The sequence below is a fragment of the Taudactylus pleione genome, unplaced genomic scaffold, assembly GCF_031769625.1.
Source record: "Taudactylus pleione unplaced genomic scaffold, aTauple2 ptg000520l, whole genome shotgun sequence".
Classification (NCBI taxonomy): domain Eukaryota; kingdom Metazoa; phylum Chordata; class Amphibia; order Anura; family Myobatrachidae; genus Taudactylus; species Taudactylus pleione.
The window spans coordinates 10508478-10526436 of NW_028284922.1; the positions used below are offsets into that span (position 1 = coordinate 10508478).

General features: G+C 43.4%; 1 protein-coding gene across 16 annotated transcripts in view; it reads left to right on the top strand.

Annotated features, from left to right (window-relative positions):
• The window catches only part of PROM1 (prominin 1), a 238200-nt gene that overhangs the window by 33943 nt on the left and 186298 nt on the right, over positions 1–17959 (top strand). For 13 of the 16 annotated variants that reach the window (XR_015870062.1, XM_088450645.1, XM_088450655.1 and 10 more), the window contains exon 2: positions 9077–9469. Coding sequence is in view for 15 of the 16 variants with exons in the window: in XM_088450645.1 (XP_088306771.1) it covers positions 9250–9469 (220 nt within the window). In the remaining variant the exon portion in view is untranslated. Of the gene's footprint in view, positions 1–7653; positions 7789–9076; positions 9470–17959 lie in introns of all 16 variants that reach the window. The other 3 variants (XM_088450646.1, XM_088450650.1, XM_088450647.1) reach the window with 2 other exon arrangements.

A 17959-nucleotide genomic window follows, 5' to 3' on the forward strand; every position in this document is an offset into this window, starting at 1 on the left:
AGCAAGCCATCATTAGGCTGAAAAATCAAAACAAACCCATCATCAGAGAGATAGCAAAAACATTAGGTGTGGCCAAATCCATCGGGGAGGTAGTGAGGAGGCGGCAGAGGGATCCCTCTTCGCATCCTCAGAACTCCTTCCCATAGGAAGGAGCGGGGATCAGAGAACAAGCTCCATCTGAAGATGGTGCTTGTTCTCAAAAGCAAACTCCGAACACTTTCAGTCTTCGGAGTTTGCTGAATATCACCTGATTTGGATGTAATTACCCTCAAATTAAATCTGAAAGTCTGCAGTTAAAGCACATCTTGTTTGTTTCATTTCAAAGCCATTGTGGTGGTGAATAGGAGGCCAAAATATGAAAATTCTGTCAATGTCCCAATATTTATGCACCTGACTGTATGTGGACAAGTGGGACAGGGCAAACTAAGGATTACATGACTGTGACAGCCCACTAGTTGTATTGCCTACAACAGCAGCAGCAACATCTACCAAAAGACAGCTGATACAGAGGCAGGTAACTCTTTGTATAACTGGTTTCACTAAGAGGCATACCGCTGAGAACCTCTTAGAAAAACTCAGGGAAATCATTGCTAAATGGCTTACCCCACTTGGACTCTCCTCGGGATTTGTGATTTCGGACAATGCCACCAATATTGTGAGAGCATTACATGTGGGCGAATTCCAACACGTCCCATGTTTTGCTCACACAATTAATTTGGTGGTGCAATGTTTTTTAAGAAGTGACACGGTCGTGCAGGAGATGCTCTCGGTGGCCCGCAAAATATCCGGACATTTTAGACATTAGACGACCACTTGCCGAAGATTGCATGACCAGCAGGTACTGTTAAATTTGCCGTGCCATCAGCTGAAGCAAGAGGTAGTAACTCGGTGGAATTCTACACTCTATATGCTTCAGCGGATGGAGGAACAGCAAAAGGCCGTCCAGGGCTATACAACGACCTATGGCATAGGCCGTGGAGGAGGAATACACCTTACTCAAGCACATTGGAGATTAATTTCCGTGTTGTGCAAGGTTCTCAAACCCTTTGAACTTGCCACACGTGAAGTTAGTTCAGACACTGCCAGCTTGAGGCAGGTCATTCCCCTCATCAGACTTTTGAAGAAACAGCTGGAGAAACTGAAGGAGGAGGTGAAATGGAGCGATTGTGCAAAGTATGTCGGACTGGTGGATCAAGCCCTTGATTCACTTCACCAGGATCCAAGAGTCGTTAATCTAATCTAATGAAATCTGAAATATATATTTTGGCGACCATTCTGGATCCTAAGTCCTACCTAGTTTTTTTCCAACAGACCGAAATCTAAAACTATGCAAAGAACTGTTGGTAAAACCATTGTCAGCTGCAGCCGCACGTGAAATGCCATCATCTCCTTCTTCAGTTTCTGCAGCTGCCAGGGAAAAACTAAATTTTCCATGCGTAATGCCTGCTGGTCATGCAGATCGTTCACCAAAAAATTATATCTGGTCGGGCCTGAGAGAACTGCCTACTAGTGACATGTCTTCTACCGTGACTGTCTGATGCGGTCTGCGTTCACAGAATGGTGGAGGACTATTTCAGAGATAACATCTTAATAGGCATGTCAGACAGTCCCTTTCAGTACTGGCAGGAAAAAAAGGTAATTTGGAGTCCCATACACAAACTGGCTTTGCATTACTTAAGTTGCCCACCCGCCAGTGTGTACTCCCAAAGAGTTTTCAGTGCAGCTGGCAACCTTGTCAGTGATCGGTGTAGGAGGTTACTTCCTCAAAATGTGGAAAAGATGATGTTCATTAAATGAATTACAAATTCCACGAGGAAGACCTCTACCAACAATTACATCAAAAAATTACAGAGGCACCTATGGTGGATTCCAGTGGGGACGAATTAATATTGTGTGAAGTAGAGGATGTACACACTGATGTGGATGATGAGGACGACGACAACTTGTAATGTAAAGCCAGTTTGTGTATGGGATCATTTTCATTTCCATGTCCAATGCACATTGGCAGCTTGTGTTATGGGGTCCAAACAAACCAATCATTTCAGTCACAATTGGCAGTCCTTGTCGCTGAAATGATTGGTTTGTTAAACTGCCCTGTTTCGTATACAACATAAGGGTGGGTGCGAGGGCCTAAGGACTATTCCATCTTGCACCTTTTTCCATTCCATTATGTGCTGGTTGGGCCATTGCTGCCTGACATTTTAAGTTAATGTTATGGTTGTTTTAGGAACCAATGATTTATTTTTAAATTAATGTATTAATAATTTTACAGCCAGGGGCTGTACCAATGAATTTATGTTTATTAATTATTCAGCCAGGGGCTGCACCAAATGAATAGTTTTTTAATTAATTTATTATCAATTTTACAGCCTGGGGCTGCACCAACTATCAATTATTCAATCCTCAAGGGTATCCCAACCATCATCATTGCACAGTCCTCAACTCTATTAATAATTATATCAATCAGTTTTTTATTCAACATATTGAGATTGCAGTTATTTTATCACTATAATCCATTAATCAGTTGACACACTCTAATCACCACACACAAATGTATATAAGGTAAGGGAGTGCTGAGGACTGCTTGCCTTTAAAGAAAGTGACCTCACTTACCTAAGATGCTCCTGAGAACCCACGCGAGTAATCCCCCATCTATGAGTCCATCCTACACCTACCCTTTTATATACATTTTCTGTCAACATTTTGATGGCCTACATGTTGAATGTTGACATATCGTCCACGTCAACATTTTGGTTGTCTAAATGTTGTACATTATGTTGGGCTATGTTTTGAATGTCTGAATTTTGACTGTCTTAGAAATGTACCCAACTTGTTGTTAGTGTATTTGTATAAAATAATTTTATATCCTAGCGCATAATCACTCTGCCAGCGGGTACTGCAGATTGACAGATAATAATAATGATCAAAAGGATTTCTAATCCTAATCCAATAAGATTTATTAAGAAAATAATTCACAATAGTGTAAGTAATATCAAGAAGCTGGAATGACCAATAAAAACTGTAACAACACCTAATACTGGTATACAACATGTAGACCAACAAAGGCAATACAGCATCAAAGTCCAAATGGCCTCCACAATGGTCCTGTGGTGACCTTCCGTTTCTTATGTGATGTGTGTTAGCAGAGTAATATGGTGACATCAGATAGCAGTAGCAGAGTAGTATGGTGACAGCAGATAGTAGTAGCTGTGGGAGGCGTTCGGCATCCCGGCGGTCGGGATGCCAACGCTTACATTACCGGCATGAGAATACAGACGCCGGTCAGAATCCCGGTGCCAGCATCCCGACCGCCGGGATGTCGAAAGTAATCCCAACACCAGTCAGAATCTGGGTGCCGGCATCCCGACGGAAAGTAGTGGGGTTAGAGGGAGGGTTAGGGTTAGGCACTAAGAGGGGAGGGTTAGGTTTTGGGTGTGGGGAGGGGGAGGTTAGGTTCAGGTACTAGGGGGGAGGTTAGGGTTAGGCATCAAAGAGGGAGAGTTAGGGTAGGGAGAGGAGAAGGGTTAACATACCAACCAACAAGTGTTTATATGTTAACCCTGTCGGGATCCAGGCATCTGGATTCTGACCACCACGATCCCGACTGTCGGTATTTCATAACGATTCCATTGTAGTGTAGTATGGTGACAGCAGATAGTAGTAGCTGAGTAGTATAGTGACATCAGATACAGTAGTAGCAGAGTAGTATGGTGACAGATAACAGTAGTAGAGTAGTATGGTGAAAGCAGCCTGTAGTAGCAGAATAAGTATAGTGACAGCAGATAGTAGTAGCCAAGTAGTATAGTGACAGAAGATACTATAGTAGTAAAGTACTGTAGTATGGTGACAGTAGTAGCAGAATAGTATGGTGATAGCAGAGTAGTATGGTGATGGCAGATAGTAGTAGCAGAGTAGTATGGTGATAGCAGTAGCAGAGTAGTATTGTGACAGCAAATAATAGTAGCAGAATAAAGCTATCACAGATATATGTAGTTGCATGTGCTTAGTAGCTGATTCCGACCCTCTCGATAGGACGCGATCGCTCGTAGCTGGCCGATAGTTGCAATCTGCGTATGCATTGCAATGCACGTGTGCGAACCATTGCAAATGCTCGGGAAGCAATCACTCGCTGCGTATAGACAGCCCAGCAGAGTGAGTGACAGGAGAAGCCGTTTGTGGGTGGTGACAGGGGCAATCCACTAGAAACGGGGGAGTGGAGGTGCGAACGCGGGGCATGCCTAAGTGTTTCCACATCGTTTCAGAGGCGTGCATAATTAATAGGCAGCGTCATAGTACACGTCACTGGGTTGTATTTCACACTGAAGTGACCGCAGTGCTTGCGACGGGATATAGTCAACCTCAAGCGCTGCGATCGCATCCGATGGTGCTCAATGTACCAATGTTTTCATGCACCGCCAGGAGATGACGTGCGCTAGTGGGCATCTTATGAATGGCTGGTGGACATCTGCATACACAAAGTGATTGCATGCCAAGACATAGTGGGAGTGCTAATGCCTTGCCGTGCGATCACCTGCCTTGCTGAGCATGCTGGATCAGCATACGCTGGCTGCTAGCGAACGCATCTAGCGAGCGGGTCTGAATGAGCTCCTTAGTGCGATCCTCCAGAAAAGAAGGTAAACCCAGGTACACATGTTTTTGGCCAAGGTGGTGACAGTAGATAGTAGTAGTATGGTGACAGCAGATAGTAGTAGCAGAGTAGTACGGCGAAAGTAGTAGCAGAGTAGTATGGTGACAGCAGATAGTAGTAGCAGAGTAGTATAGTGGCAGCAGATAGTAGTAACAGAGTAGTATGGTGACAGTAGATAGTAGTAGCAGAGTAGTATTGTGACAGCAGATAGTAGTAACAGAGTAGTATGGTGACAGCAGGTAGTAGTAGCAGAGTAGTATTGTGACAGTAGATAGTAGCAGAGTAGTATGGTGACAGCAGATAGTAGTAGCAGAGTAGTATTGTGACAGTAGATAGTAGCAGAGTAGTATGGTGACAGCAGATAGTAGTAACAGAGTAGTATAGTGGCAGCAGATAGTAGTAGTATGGTGACAGCAGATAGTAGCAGAGTAGGATGGTGACAGCAGATAGTAGTAGCAGTGTAGTATGGTGACAGCAGATGTAGTAGCAGAGTAGTATTGTGACAGCAGATAGTAGCAGAGTAGTATGGTGACAGCAGATAGTAGTAACAGAGTAGTATGGTGACAGCAGATAGTAGTAGCAGAGTAGTATGGTGACAGCAGATAGTAGTAACAGAGTAGTATGGTGACAGTAGATAGTAGTACCAGAGTAGTATTGTGACAGCAGATAGTAGTATCAGAGTAGTATTGTGACAGCAGATAGTAGTAACAGAGTAGTATGGTGACAGCAGATAGTAGTAACAGAGTAGTATGGTGATAGTAGTAGCAGAGTAGTATTGTGACAGCAGATAGTAGTAGCAGAGTAGTATTGTGACAGCAGATAGTAGTAACAGAGTAGTATGGTGACAGCAGATAGTAGCAGAGTAGTATTGTGACAGCAGATAGTAGTAACAGAGTAGTATGGTGACAGTAGATAGTAGTAGCAGAGTAGTATTGTGACAGCAGATAGTAGTAGCAGAGTAGTATTGTGACAGCAGATAGTAGTAACAGAGTAGTATGGTGACGGTAGATAGTCGTAGCAGAGTAGTATTGTGACAGCAGATAGTAGCAGAGTAGTATGGTGACAGAAGATAGTAGTAACAGAGTAGTATGGTGACAGCAGACAGTAGTAGCAGAGTAGTATTGTGACAGTAGATAGTAGTAGCAGAGTAGTATTGTGACAGTAGATAGTAGTAGCAGAGTAGTACGGTGACAGCAGACAGTAGTAGCAGAGTAGTATTGTGACAGCAGACAGTAGTAGCAGAGTAGTATTGTGACAGCAGACAGTAGTAGCAGAGTAGTATTGTGACAGTAGATAGTAGTAGCAGAGTAGTATTGTGACAGTAGATAGTAGTAGCAGAATAGTACGGTGACAGCAGATAGTAGTAGCAGAGTAGTATTGTGACAGCAGATAGTAGTAGCAGAATAAAGCTGTCACAGATATGTGCAGTTGAATGTGCTTAGTGCAGTAGTCCTCCAGAAAAGAAGGTAAATGCATGTATTGGTAAAGGTACTGATGGTACTGCGTGTGTAAAGCAGGTGCTGGTGGTTGTTAGTCCACACGTTTTTTGCTTAACCAGTACTGAAATTTATTGTAATCTGGTAGAACAGTAAGTAACAATTGACACAGGGATATCACAGGTGCAACAGTGGTAGGCAATCTGTGTGGAATATAGCAACCAGGTTCTTAGGGTAATGCTGGGAGTTTTAGAGTGCCAGAAGTGAGCTGGGCAAATGCACCAGCGAATGGTTTAGCCCTGGTATCCAACTATATATCGGTGGTGTAGGGAACTTGCGTTTATGTTTGGCACCAGAAAATGCTCTGGCTGTGGTGATAGTCTTAGAGTCCGCCCAGTCCTCATGGATGCTGGGGAATAAAGGCACGCGAAGACACCAGACACCACGCATGCACAGATGGGATGTGTAGTGTAGTTTTTTACAACATCTGGGGGGCCGCTTATTGCCCACCCCTAGTTTAGACTTTTGTAATATATACATATATGTGTGTATATGTACAGTAGGGCAAAAAAATATTTGGACAGCCACCGATTGTGCAAGTTGTTGCACTTTCAAAGATGAGAGAGGTCTGTCATTTCCATCATAGGTACACTTCAACTGTGAGAGACAGAATCAGAACAAAAATTCAGGAAATCACATTGTATGATTTTGAAACAATTTATTTGTATATTCCTGCGGAAAATAAATATTTGGAGTTTGGACACCTACCAACCAGCAAGAATTCTGGCTTTCACAGACCTGTTACTTCTTCTTTAGGAAGCTCATCTATCCTCCACTTGTTACCTGTATTAATGGCACCTGTTTGAACTGGTTAACTGTATAAAAGACACCTGTCCACACCCTCAAACAGTCAGACTGCAACCTCTCCACCATGGCCAAGACCAGAGAGCTGTCTAAGGACACCAGGGACAAAATTGTAGACCTGCACAAGGCTGAGATGAGCTACTAGACAATAGGCAAGCAGCTTGGTGAGAAGAGATCAACTGTAGCCAGAATCTATAGCACTCAGTGCCGTGCTGAGCCGCAGACAGAGAGGAGGGGGCCCAAACGGAGGCTGCACACGGGCCCCCTCCTCTCTTAAAACGCCCCTGCTCCTACCTGTTTTCTTTTAAGTTTATTTTTTTTATTTGTTTTACATTTATCTTATTGCTTTTTTTCCCTCCTCTTTGCCTTTCTGCCTTTTATTTCATTTCTATTCTCTTTTTCCTATCATTTTACTGTCTGGCTTCTATTTTCTATGTTGCAGCATGCCCTGTCCCAACCATGCTACATGTCAGCCAGCTCACTTACTGGCAGTGCAGCATTATGCAGCATGGGGCCCCCAGGCAAGATAACAGTTTGTGGTCCCCTTGACAGATGTATCCATATTAATATCCCCAATGGTCTGACAAGCGATTCTTTTAAATTGCACATACAGCAATATTGATACATATATTAAATACTGTAATGCACTCATCTCTAGATAGACAAACATGACACAGCTAAATATATATATATATGTATCTGCAGAATCCACTAATCATGGGCAGAGGGTGGCATCAATATGACGCAATTCTATGAGACTGCAGATGGACCACCTGCTGTTCCACAGCTCTGGGGGACACCTCGCAAATTCAGGAGTCTCCAAGCAGTTGTGGGAGACAAGTATGATGTTACTACTTAACTAACTAACTCACTAACTCTTAGCTTTACTTACCTTATCTGAGCTTGTCTCCGCTATCTAACGACTTCTTCAATTTCCTATCTGGTAGGCTGTATCTCTTTCCCTCTCTGGTCACAATTAATTTTCTATGGGCCTGGTGGCACGGCCGGGTCGGAAGCCTGCAGTGATGGTGTGGGGTGCTTGGACTGCACATGCTAATTTTAAACATAGTAAAGGTGCTACCATGCATAGCACCTCTTACTATGCTTAAAATAAGGGTGTGCAGTCCAAGCCTCCTCCCAATCCTTTTCCTTTATATTTGTGTATTTAATGTACACTTGAAGGCTGAAACTCCTTCTGCATAGTACTAGCACCCCTCCCACCTGCCCGTAGTTGATTGTAATCAGCAGAGGTTCTACATTTCTTAGGAGACACTGTTATGGTGAGTCCTTTAATTGATATAATGTGTTAGTGACCCACCTGATGGCGTTCACCTTGACGTGGCGGATGGACTGCCAAATGTGCGCTAAGAAACTAATTCACACCATGTTAATTGTAGAGTTTATCATAATTGTTTTGACTATTAGGGGTATATTTACTAAAGTGCAGGTTTTTAGAAGTGTAGATGTTGCCCATAGCAACCAATCGGTTTCTACTTAACACTTATCTAGCACCTTCTAGAATATAATACCTAAATTCTGATTGGTTGCGCAATAACTCCACTTCTAAAAACCTGCACTTTAGTAAATATAGTCTACCCATTAGTGTTCTTAGTGCTTAGAGTATGCACCAGCATTTTCTTTTTCCAGATGGCAGAAGCTATCACTGTAAGTGTTACATAATGAAAATTGTATTTGCGACCAAAAACAGAGGGACTGCCGCAGAGATCTGATATCTGCAATGGTACCTTCCAGTGGTGGCTCCAGAGGTGGGGCTTCATAATTAGTAGCCCTAGTATTTAAATAATACTGCAATCCTTTGTTTCCGGAGAATAGCCTGCAAAACTACTTTAATAAACAGGCCCCGTAGAGAGAGCCTGATTTTCTTACATGGTGGTAAATGTATATATTATATAGTTTTATAATTTTTGTACAAAATCTTTGCTCTTTAAGAGCTTGTAAACTAATTGCAAAAACAATCTACAAGACAGGACCATAATTGTCCCATGCATTATTACAGCATTCTGTACATACAATATTTTCGTTCCTCTCTGATCTCCTGGATGGCATCTACTGAGTTGCAGTCTTAATCTATGGATCTTAATACGGTTTTGTTTTCCCTTCTTCCCAGCAGTGACTTGTAAGCTCCTGTCTGCTAAATCCCTTTCTACCTCCAAGTGAGCAGACGGTCGGCTCAGACACGGGACTAAGACCATCGGCTGCTCTCTACAACACTGCGTACAGGGGAGACACCGGTTGTATTTCAACCAAACCATCTTTCAGGCTGATGTGGTTTTAACACAAATGGCTCTTCAACTGGTCTCAATGCTGCTGCTTTTCTGTGGGACTATAGTCTCTGAGAAACCCCTCGCTAATGACAGGCCGCTGGCACTATTGGATTTTGGATATGTACCTACTGGAAGCTATGATACCAACGCATACCATGAACCAGGGCCTATAGGGTTACTATTTCACATAGTGCAAGGATTCCTGTATGTTGTGCAGCCAAATACATTCCCTCAAGGTAAGTGCCTATAATCGCATTATTTACTATAACTGACTCTACCCAAGATGTCACAGTGAATTTCGGTGTAGTCATAGGCTCTTGGGAGTGAATTCTGTAATCATTCAAGGGTTTATTTATTAAGCTGAGAAAAGTCCCTTCTCCAATGTTTTCATTGCACACAGAGAAATCTGATTTTTCCAGTGTTTTACCTAGTTTGTGCTGCTTACCTCTATGATGACGGTAGCTTACTGCAATTTACTATGCGACAAAAAAGCGCCATTTTCAGATGGTGTTACCCTTAACCTGGTAAAGGGGACTTGCAAAGGCTTCAGACAAACTTTCCCTGGTCAAACATTTTACTGTGACCCTTTGCCGGCACCAATAGGCCTTTCAGAGCCCCATACTGGTAAATTACGGTGCAACTAAAATCTGTATTGCAGCGATAGGTGGTGATGCAGATGTTTAGTTAGCGCATGTTTTTAATACATAGATCCCTCAGTTATGACTGTTAGATGCTTTGTTCACAACAGCAGTAATAGTACTTATGTGTGTTGTAATCTGACATTGAGGTTGGTGGTAAGAGCAGAAGGTGATAATAATAGTGGCTGCAGAGACAAGTCTTCTCTTGTAAAGAAAAATAAAAGCTGTGGATCTAAATCTGAATGGAGAGATATCCAGACCAAAACAAATGTATCCGTTAGTTGAAAAGAAAACCACCCAATAATATAGAGGTTATTTGCATTTAACATGTAGAGTACAGTGTATACATCTTCAAATGTGTATACAACTTGAATGAAAATATTTGCAAACGTTATTTTGTACGTAGAACACACGGGGCCATCAGTTTCCATTTTTGCTAGGTAAATCGGAGGTCAAATTAGAAAGCTACAGCTTTATAGAAAGGAGACCGAGCGAGCGGTCACGTTAGGGTCATGTAAGTGCGTCAGCAAAATACATTATTATTATGCAACCAGATTTGTACTCATCCTAAAGTGTCCCGATCTTTCTCGGCGCCATGAATGCGGCAATATCGAGTAAGATGTCTCCAGAGTTATCATGGTGTATGTGGCCGTATTGGCTTTTGGTAACAGAGCTAGAGATAAAATGAAGGATTCAATAGGACAGGGTCCCAAATTGTATAATAGGTATGAGGATTTAGAAGGCAATAACCTTAACATATAATAACTGTGAGATATGGGTCATCCTCGTCCTCATTAACTTCAGCAAGAAGAGTTCTACAACATGTGTATGACTTTTTATTTTCTGTTTTTAATTGATTTTTAACATCACATACCGTCTACCGCTATTATGTACGGTAAATATTGTGTACTATAATATACATTTAAACAAAATGTAAATTTTTTCTATAAATATTGAAAAATGTACATAATGTGCCTATAAAGTTCAGAAAACCATAGAGAAAGCAGAAAATGTTAGGAAATCATTAGGTAACTATTTAAAAAAAAAAATTAACAATATAAGGAAATTGTCTTGAGGGTTAAGGGTTACATTTGTTATGAATTCATGCTGTTTTTAAACATCTGTCGTTCAGTGCTGTGTCTCTTTAAACATATGTACAGAGTGGACATGTGCCCATGGGACAGAGCATAGCAAACACAACATGAACTGAGCTGGACAGGCCGCCTTCAGTGGAACACAGGGCATACTTACTGACTTCTCTGCTGACCCCTCCAGGAAGGGATAGCCAAGTTGGAATACGGGGGAGTGATGGTACAATTCTGTTATCATGGCACTGCCCCCTACTATACAATGTTGCAATTACCGTTATTATAAAGGGGAGACGGGGCCATTCTGAAAGTGGTTGGCACTGGGTGGCCACGGGCAGCCTCTGGGAGTCTTGACTACTCTTCTGGGCGTCCAGGAGAGCCACCTAGAGATTTGCAGTCCTCCCGGACGTTCTGCGAGAGTAGGCATGTGTTTGACTACAACTTCCATCATTTTGTGCTGAAAAACCAGAACATCCATGTCAGCCAAAGTTTATTTATTTTTTATTTTTTTAAAGCCATAAAATCTACCCTATATTTCCCCTTTGAGTGTTATTCATCAATCCTATATTACTTAAATCATGCGGAAACTGTAATTTTCCCACATGATTTTAACTATTGGAGCTATTTAACAATAGCCTAATGCTGTCAGAGATATGTCCAGAAAAAGGCAAATTAGGGCTGTAAGCCTCAGTCCCCCATAATGCAGTATGACCCCTATTTACTAGACTTTGCACCGTTAACTAATGTCAGTTTCATTAGCTGCCTTGTGCCTATCGAGTCATTCATTAACTTCGTCTGCAGGTATTTGCTAAATGACACTCGCGCATGCACAGTGCCTGCAAAGACAGTAATTCCATTCCGCCCGGACAGACTGTTATGGGAACTGCTGTACCGACAAGAGAGCCCCATAAAAATTCCCTATTCTGTTAATTTTTGGGACTGGACTGCATTTTTTGTTAATTAGGCCCCTTCGAAATAAAACACTTGTATGTCCCCTGCCCTTGTTGAAAATTTCAGTCCTTCAGGGGCCAGAATTATGGAAAAATGAAAGTTAAAATTTTCTAATACAAAAGAAAACTGTCTGTTTTGGGAAATTGGGACACCCGGGAACTCTGTACTTGACAGACTAAAAATAGAATAAACGGAGTTGAAGGTCTGCCGGGCAATTCATAAAAGTTGTATGAATATTGTCAATGTGTTTCTACTGTATTTAGTGATGTAAAATTGTAGCCCTGATCTGTTTATTGAGCGGCCAGTATTCAGTGAGCACTAGAGTTTTCTCACATGTGATAAAGGCGTTGGGATTTGGAATAGGATAATGCAAGCTATTCAGTACAACTGCTCCTCTACCCACAGTGATGACATGATTCAGACAGAGCAAATAGCGTCATCGTGGTCCCACTCACTTTACTTGGGAAGTGGACAGGATCCAGGAGGGTGGTCTACTGTCCCAAGAGGTTAGGAGAACTCCATGAAATTCAGTAGTCTCCTGGATATTTTTCCAGGGGAGTAGGCATATATGGCAAGTGTAGCTTTGTATGCACAAGTATTCTATCCAGAAGATTCTGGCATATACCTGCTATGTTTACCTGTGCCTTATAATCCAGTATTGCTACACGCAGAGCTTCTAGAACATATCTGTGCTTGTGTGAAAGGACCTCAGCACCTGTTGTGCGCAGCCGGGGCTGGTTCTAGGCAATGGGGAGCTCAGGGCTAAAGTTTCCAGTTGCGCCCCCCCCCCCCCAAAAAAAGGCGTTCCTATGCTCTAACGGAAAGAGGCGTGATCGATCGTGGTGGGGGCATGTCCTTGCGGAACACATTGTAATGCCCACCCCCAGCAACTCACCTCCTCCTAATCCTCCAACTCCCAGCAACTCACCACCTCCTCCATATACAGATATACATAGGTACATACATGCACACATAGACACCCATATGATACACATATACATAGGTTCATACATGCACACATACAGTAGACACTCATATACCCATATACAGTAATCAGATACACATATACATAGGTACATACAGACAGGGCTGACATCAGGGGGGGACTGCCAGGACTCCAGTCTCGGGCCCGGACAGACAGGGGGCCCAGGTGGCAGTGGCGAGGAATATACAGGCAGCAGGCACTGGCAGGGAAAAGGAGCATCGGCGTACCAGGCAAAGCACGGCAGAGGCATTAGAAATATGGAGTCAGCCGCGAGCCAAACACAGCTCGCAGAACGGCAGCCAATCGGGAGCGACTGCTGTTCTGCGAGCTGTGACTGCCTCGCATTCGGCTCCATATTTCAAATGGCGCTGCCGCGATGCACCCGGTGTGCCGATGCTCCTTCTCTCTGCCAGTGCCTGCTGCATGTGTATTCCTCGCCGCTGCCACCCGGGCCCCCTCTCTCTCAGAAAATGCCAGAGCCTGTGTTCATTTTTAAGACAAAACAGGTGTGCTGACCCTGTCCTGTGCCCCCCTCTAGTCCAGCCAGTCTTTTATGCACTCCCCCCCCAGCCCAGCCAGCCAGCTAGCTTTCTCCTGCCTGCACCCCCCCCCAGCCCAGCCAGCCAGCATTCTCCTGCCTGCACCACCCCCAGTTCAGCCAGCCTTCTAGTACAGCAAGCCTGCCTTCCCTGCCCCTCCCCTATTCCAGATAACCATCCCTGCACCCTGCCCCAGTCCAGCCTGCATTTCCTGCCACTCCTCCAGTCCAGATAGCCTTCCCTGTGCCCTACCCCTAGTCCAGTCAACCTGTATTCCCTGCCCTGCTCCAGTCCAGCTTCCCTGCACCCCCAGTCCATCCAGCCAGCCTTCCTTGCGCCCTACCCCTAGTCCAACCAGCCTGTCTTCCTTGCCCTGCCCAAGGCCAGCCAGCCTTCCCTGCGCCACCCCCAATCAAGCCAGCATGCCTTCCCTGCCCCAGTCCAGTCAGCTTTCCCTGCGTCACCCCTAGTCCAGCCAGCCAGCCTGTCTGCCCTGCCCCTAGCTCAGTTCAGCCGGCCTTCCCTGCCCTTTGCCCCCCCCTAGTCCAACCAGCCTTCCCTAACAACTGCCCCCAAAGCCCAAACTTTGAGAATTTTCAAACTGGTTTATGCACCAACTGATGCCCCACCCTGAAATATGTCCACCCACATTTTCCACAGCTCTACCCACCTCTGCCGCATACCTCTGGGACGGAGTGGGGGTCCTACCTATTTTGTCAGAACCAGGCCCCACAATTTCTGATGGCAGCCCTGCATACAGACACTCATATTCAAATACAGATAGGTATATATACATGCAGACACTCATCCATATACAGATACCAGATACATAGGTACACATGCACTCTATATGTATACTTACTGTATATCTAAACAAAAACAAGATACACATAAACATACTGTAGGTATATACAGATGCATACACTCATATACATATACCAAATAGACATATACATAGCTACATATATGCACACATAAACTCATACCCATAGGTAGCATTCCCGCTAGGCTGTGTTAGCGGGGCGCTGTGCCCTGCCCTCCTTCTTGAGGGCAAAAAGCGCCCTTCCCTCACCGCGCCCCGCTAAGACAGCCAGCGGGTGCTGGCTTCACCCGCGAGTCGCAGTGTCCCACGGGTGGCTCAATGTGCGGTGACCCGGTCACCGCCGGTAAATAGACGCTATGCGCATGCAGCTGGCATCTATTCTACCTGTCAGCAGCGCTTGGGGGCTGCCCGGCATGTCCATAAGTGCCGGGCATGCCCCCAAGAGTGATGAAAAGGGGACGAGTCTTATAGACACGCCCCCTTTTCAATGACCACTCCCCTTTTTGGGGCTAGAGTGAACACTACATAGGTTCATATATATTCAGATATAGTTACAAATTTGCATAACTGTACTGTACATACCACAGTCACAGCCTCACAGTTCAAACTGGCAGCCCAGCATCTGGCTCCTAGAGAAGGGGATGAGAGATCAGGGGACGAATGCTGGGAATGGGCACCTGCCTTGGTATCACAGCAGAGCTCTCGCTGTCACACACTGCTTGGTATAGGCTGTCTGGGCTGCCTGTCACTGAGCCTCAGTGACAGGCAGCCTATACCAAGCACTGTGTGAAAATAAGGCACAGTGGGGTCGGGAATAGCGGGCGGCGGCTGTGGCTAATACCTGCCGCTGCCGCAAATACTGTGTAATGGGAGGATGTGTCATTTAAAGACAGTCTTCTTTTTTTCATATATATATATATATATATATATATATATATAATATATATAGGGACTTGGCAGCGCCCCTCCAGGGGCTGGCACTCCGGGCAACGGCCCTGTTAGCCCGCCCCTAGAACAGTCACTGTGCACAGCATGCAATCAACTTGTTAACTGCACAACAGTCTGTTTATGACAGCACATAATATGCAGATGGTTTCTCCTTAACGTATGCGTTGCCTCCTTCCCTGGCTTTGCTGGTCCCCAACTGCCGGGTATAGGCAACACCATCACAAGACGGCATTACCGAGTAGCATAGGGGTCTATTTACTATGCCTTGAATGGAGAGAGTCAACAGAGATAAAGTCACAGCCAATCAGCTCCCAACTGCCATGTCACAGGCTGTTTGAAAAATGACAGTTAGGAGCTTGTTGGCTGGTACTTTATCTCCGTTGACTTTATCTCCATCCATAGCTTCGTAAATAGACCCCATAAAGCGAAGCTTTCCTCCCGACTGATAAATTATGCAGACACTGCAGTCCCATTATTATCCAACAGAAATAGAGAGGAGAGAGAGCGCAAGAGTAATGAGTGATTTATCTGTGGCACCCATCATAGGAAGCTGTGATCACTCCGTTCTCCAGCAAAAAGCCAGAGGAAGAAGTTTTCACCATAAATAGACCCCACAGGCTCCGAATAAAGAAATGTGAGAGATAACACAACTGCATATGAGAATATAATTACCCCGTGTAAGCACCATGTTTAATGGTTTGCAGGGTTTGAAGTTGCATTTAGGGAACATCACATTTGGCCTGATATTGAGACAGGCACAAATCCCGTTGTCGCAGCCTCCGGGATCTATATTAAGACCCCCACCGGCGGAATCACAAATCTGCTGCTTACGTACAAGAATGCAACCATCGATCGCACATCAGTCAATTATCAGACTTCTGAGTAGTCGACACCCCCTGTTATCACCTACAAATGGTTTTTGACTTTTAATTACCATGAGAATAAATCCTCACTGTGACCGCCATCGCCAGGCGTATACGCAGTACAACTACGCTGCATGCGTGACCATCTTTGAAACAGGCCTATTGTATGCATCTAATGTTAGTATCACACTGACCCCAATTCTCATTCACAGAAAATGATATTTCATGTGAAGAAGTTTAAGCTGGTGGAATTAATTTGCTAGATAATTAAAAGATGGTTTGTTTTGAGGAGATCCTTTGACAATTCTGGGGAAAGTAGGTCAAAAGCATGAAGAGGAACATCTGAAGGTTTTTAGTTCAATAGGACCGGTAGAATCTGGGATCATTATTCTCTTTTGTTCAGTTCATTAATGGAAAATGAATAATACCTATAGACTCCCCACCTGCATGTGCACACACACCCCACACAACACATACTTTTCTATATGTGATTAGTAAACTTTACTTGGGTACATCATTATGCACAGGAAATGTTGATTATGTTTAAATGGTAATATTTATATATCATTCAGGAACGTCATTGGAATAGTACCTCCAGTCACCAAGTTGCCATTGATTTCTAAAGTAATGCTGGCCTTTGAAGTAGGGATGTCCAATGTATCTGTTGAGGAGCTGATCAGTTTTTCAGTTTTGGTTTTCTGTGTCAACTATGCTCTAGAGTGGGGATGAAATCTGAATGGAACAGGGCTATGGCATTTGCGAGTGTAACATTTTAAAACTAACTATGAAAATTGAGTAACATTTATTTCCCATTTACACTGGTTAGGCAATGCCATCAAAAGTGCTACAATTACATAGAAACGGCATTAAACCTAAAAAGAGAATCAGTTTATTAATCTTCTAGTACTGTAGTTTTTTAGAAGAACATAAATAACACAATTTTTAAATACGAGTTATGGATACAATTTATATAGCAGCATATTCAATACAGTTAGTGCACAATTAAAAACATACAGATACAATTATAATTCTCATTGCCAAATAGAATTGCAGAGCAAAATACCAATAGACTAAATGATTGTAACAATCCCTGTGTTATTGCAACAGATCAGATGCAATGTTCGGTAGTAACGATCAGGGGAATATAGTCAATGGATCCAATTGGTATTTGACATCTCAGGGGCCTATTCATCAACACTAAAATAACGTTTTTAAGGACATTTTGCTTAATTTAACGTTATTTTAGTATACAAACAGAAAAATGTAAAGAAACCTAAGTGCGCAAATCAAAAGCAGCTAGTGTAGATAGTGTCAGGAAAAGGGGTACCCTTCACCCTCTGGATTAGACAACACAAGAAATACAATAGAAATTAACCCAGAGGGACTTAACCAGGAGATATCAGTGATATCTCATGTGTTAAGTCTCTTCATGAATCCTAAAATAACGTTAGAAATACAATAGACACCACACTTCCAGCGCTAAAACCTAAATATGATACTTATGACCAGTTGGATAATACATTTATTAAACTGTACTTCACTATATGCTCCTTTTTTCTTTTTATGGGACCCATGTTTTCCATATTCATGAGGAAAAGGACAAATCTATGAAATACCCTGTCATCTGATGAAATTTGGAGGATGCTGACCTCATTAACAACTGGTCATAAGTATCATATTTAGGTTTTAGCGCTGGAAGTGTGGTGTCTATTCTATTTCTAACGTTATTTTAGTATTCATGAAGAGACTTAACACAGGAGATATCACTGATATCTCCTGGTTAAGTCCCTCTGGGTTAATTTCCACACTCCCCATACATTAGTACATTAGTATGGGGATATGGAAATTATGGTATTCATCAAATTCCGAAAATTATGTATTTTGGAAATTT